The sequence below is a fragment of the Centruroides sculpturatus genome, unplaced genomic scaffold (genome assembly GCF_000671375.1).
Source record: "Centruroides sculpturatus isolate CEXI.00-Female unplaced genomic scaffold, Cexi_2.0 scaffold3253, whole genome shotgun sequence".
NCBI classification, from domain to species: Eukaryota; Metazoa; Arthropoda; class Arachnida; order Scorpiones; family Buthidae; genus Centruroides; species Centruroides sculpturatus.
This window is the reverse complement of record NW_019387360.1, coordinates 7,954-11,659: the sequence shown is the minus strand read 5'-3', so window position 1 is coordinate 11,659 and position 3,706 is coordinate 7,954. Positions and strand designations below refer to the sequence as shown.

Sequence of the window (3,706 nt, the reverse complement as noted above, 5' to 3'; positions counted from 1 at the left end):
AAAAGTTGCCCTGAAAGATGTTAGATAGATGACCTGCACCACTCCAATGTTAAAGGAAAAGCATGATTTACAGGGGCAAGCCATAACTAATTTGAAATGGAGAGCATATATTTTAAATTAAATACATTTATAACTTCTTTCTTTTTAAATGTCTAAATAACAGAAAGGGATTTTAGTTGTATATTTCCCCTGTATATCGTACTTCTCCTGATAATAATCGAGTAACTCCAAAATATTGTTATAACTTGAAAAATTCATAATGTACTGTTGCATGTTTATTATTGAATAATTAATCAATAAGTTTAAATTAAATTAATGAGGTTTCAGTTAATAAAATTATTTTTAATTTATTTTTATTTCTGTATGTATTTTAATCGTTTTACATAAGCAAATTAATGTAAAAATAATTAAAGAAGTATTAATTTTTCGCTTTATATACTGTAGAATTTAATTATCATATACTTATTGTTATAAATAATTATATTTAATTTATATAATGTCAATTTTCTGTTATAATTCACTTATTATAAGTGCATTATAAAATTCTTTACTTAATTAATAAATCGTATATCATATATTAGACTTAAAATAAGTATATTATTTTTATATATTAATTTCTTTAACATTAATGTAAAATATATAATTTTTAAATAATTATGAGTATTGTACTTTCAGAATTATGCAAATAATATTTTTTACAACTTAAAAACAATGAGCATTTTTAATCTCATACAATTAATTTGCTCCTCAACAACGTGAAGTTTTTCGGGTTTTTACACGTGTCTAAGACCAAAATTTTAGCCCCCTTCCTATGGAATGTCCTCCAGAAGCTATTTCTCTTCCATTGTTGCATTGTCTTTTCCCATTAATCCAATCCAATATTATACTATTCAATATTTATCTTTCTGTTTATGTTGCTCTCAGTATTCTTAAAATAAAAAGAGGAATGTAAATTTTTAAGCTCATTTACATTAAAACAAGAATTGAAATCTTGTTTAAACAGTTAAATGATTCAGCATGTAATTAGCTATTTAATGACATCTGTTTGTCTGTCCGTCCTCCCTTGATCTCGACAACGGTGTTAGATAGATGAACGACTCGAGCAGATATGGAAAGATAATGACCAGTATGCTCCTGATAACGATATTCAAACTTCCGGTCTAGATCGGAAGTCACGTGATTTCAATTCAAAAAGTTCCCCGCAACGGAGTTACGTAGCTGACCGGCATGACTCTGTTGCTATCATGGAAAGTATGATGTACAGGGGCAAGACACTACTAATTTGAGGTGGAGAGCATATATTTTAAATTAAATACATTTAAATATGATTGAAAATTGCAGCCTGGAATAGTGACAATGCCACGAAAAATAATTGCTGGTTTTATCTATAAGCTTCTAACCTAAATTTTCAGTCTGTAATAAAAATCTCTGCCATAAAAACTTTCGTTGTTTTCATAAGTTCAAAATGACATTTTCAAAAAAACTTCATCTACTACGATGACTTTTTTTAAAAATTATAATACATAAGACCAATAAAGCTCATAAGCCAAAGAGTATATAATAGCATAATTTAATTTATAAATGACAATTTAAATTTAATTAATTAAATTTTCATTCAGAAAGTCGTAAACTGCCAGTTCGATATTTATAAAAGTGATCGAGCGAGTATGGATCGATCACTAAATAGGAGAACCAATAGAGGGGTAGAACGTAAATTCAATATGGCGTCAGCACACCAGATGGTGTTAGTTGGCAGTGTATATGGATAGAAAGATCGAAGTAGGACAGAACGGTCCAGAAGTGTATCAGTAGCATGTTGTCTGTGTCGGTGGCTGATCGAGTACGTTTCAAAAGTAAGAAAGGAGACATCATCACAGCTCTTCCCGTTACAGTAGAATTTGGGAAGTTTGTTAAAGGAGACAGAACGTCACGTCTTGCCAATTTAGACGAGTGGAATAAATTAAATTTAGGAGGTTTCGATTCTGATCAGGTGGGCAATTATATACTAATATATATATATATAAATTCTAAAGCAATTATAAGTAACGTTTCTACTAACTTAGAACATATTAGGGCTTATCACACCAATTTTAAGTCAGTAAAAACGTTTAATGAGCTAAAAGAAAAAACAATAAGTAATTATTTTTAATATTAATTAAAGGAATTTTTAGGTTAATTTAAACAGTTGAATGTATAATAAAAAATAAGTTGATTATTATGGCGTGGAAGAAAATGTTTTACATTTATCTAGAGAGGGAAAATTTGTGGGCTGCCCTTTGGGTGTGTGTAGAGTCAGAGTGGTGTGTGGAGGCAGTACTGAGAGGAGTGCTGACCGCACTACTGACCGGGGAGCATACCAGAGTGGGTAGCTGTGTGGCTGGTCAAGAACCAGTATTGTAGTTATTAAATGATTGTCGGGTATTAAAGTGTTGCTCGATTGTGGAGTGCCAGAGAGTCACTCACTTATTAGAGACATTAAAGTGTAATTGTGTTGTTATTGTTAGACAGGAAGTGTACTGTGTTTTTTTGACCGTATAAACAGGAACATTTCATACCACCATTATCACAACATCAATTTTGTATACAACATTTTCTGGTCCGTCGATATACAACAAGATTTAATGACGATATTACTCGTTATTAGCATTTGGTATTTTTTAAAACTCATCTCTACAATCAATATTAATCTTTTTTGCTATTCTATAATAATTATTAATATAAAAAGTCTTGTAAAAATTTTTTAACAGATATAACTATATGAAATTTTAAAGTTTGGCCGGGAAAGTTACGCAACACATTACTGAATTTTTATTTATTTATTTTTAAATCTGGTGTAGTTTTTGCAATGTTTTTAAACATTTAGATAAAAATTATTAATTTTGAAATCATTTCCATTAACGATTTCCTTTGTTTCTACTGTAACATTAAACAAAGCTTTTAATTATAAATATTATTTATTCATACGTCGATGATAATGTAAATATTTTATTAAACAATATTTTACAGAGTGATACGTTAAATATTTCCATGGAAACTAAATTTTGTCATTTATATTTTACAAATAATCTCATTCCAAAGATATTATTAAACAACCATTTTGGTAGTTTTGTAGTTAGAAATTCCAATAACAAACACGCAATTAAATTACCTGACAACATTAAGCTTACACATAAAGTATTAATTAATTAAAGCCATCGTATAATACTAAAAATACATAATTTTATTAACTTACATTTTATTTTTCTAGAGTTTTATTTCAATTTGAGAGAAGAGATGAGTTTAAAAAAGAAATGTAAATGATAACAATGAGTAAAATCTTTATTAAGTCCGACACACGACTCCACTTTATATCCTCATTCCTTCGATCTTTAATCATTAAAATTTAATAGTTCTAGTACAAAACCTCTTGTAAAATTTCATAAAATGTTAACAACTGGCACTAGTTATAAGGCTTCAAAGTGGGTGACCTCCCACATACACTGATATATCCATACATACAGAAAATACACTTCAACTGTGTTGCATTTATCAACACTTTAAGCTCCTTTGAGTTCAAAAATGTAAAAATGTTTAGGAGGAGGGGTCATTTTTTCCATTGATTTCCACACTTTCCATGTTTTACTTCCACTGATTTCCACACTTTTCCTCTCTACTTCCACTGATTTCCACACTTTCCCTCTGTTACTTCCACTGGTTTCCACACTTT

At 29.2% G+C, this 3,706-nt stretch overlaps 1 protein-coding gene across 1 annotated transcript in view; it reads left to right on the top strand.

Annotated features, from left to right (window-relative positions):
* Nucleotides 1-1,813: 1,813 nt before the first annotated feature.
* LOC111616378 overlaps nt 1,814-3,706 on the top strand; it is a gene marked incomplete at its 3' end in the record, with an annotated part of 9,096 nt that continues 7,203 nt past the window's right edge. Inside the window, exon 1 of the mRNA XM_023357790.1 lies at nt 1,814-1,994. Coding sequence (XP_023213558.1) covers nt 1,814-1,994 — 181 coding nt within the window. The remainder of the gene's footprint in view (nt 1,995-3,706) is intronic.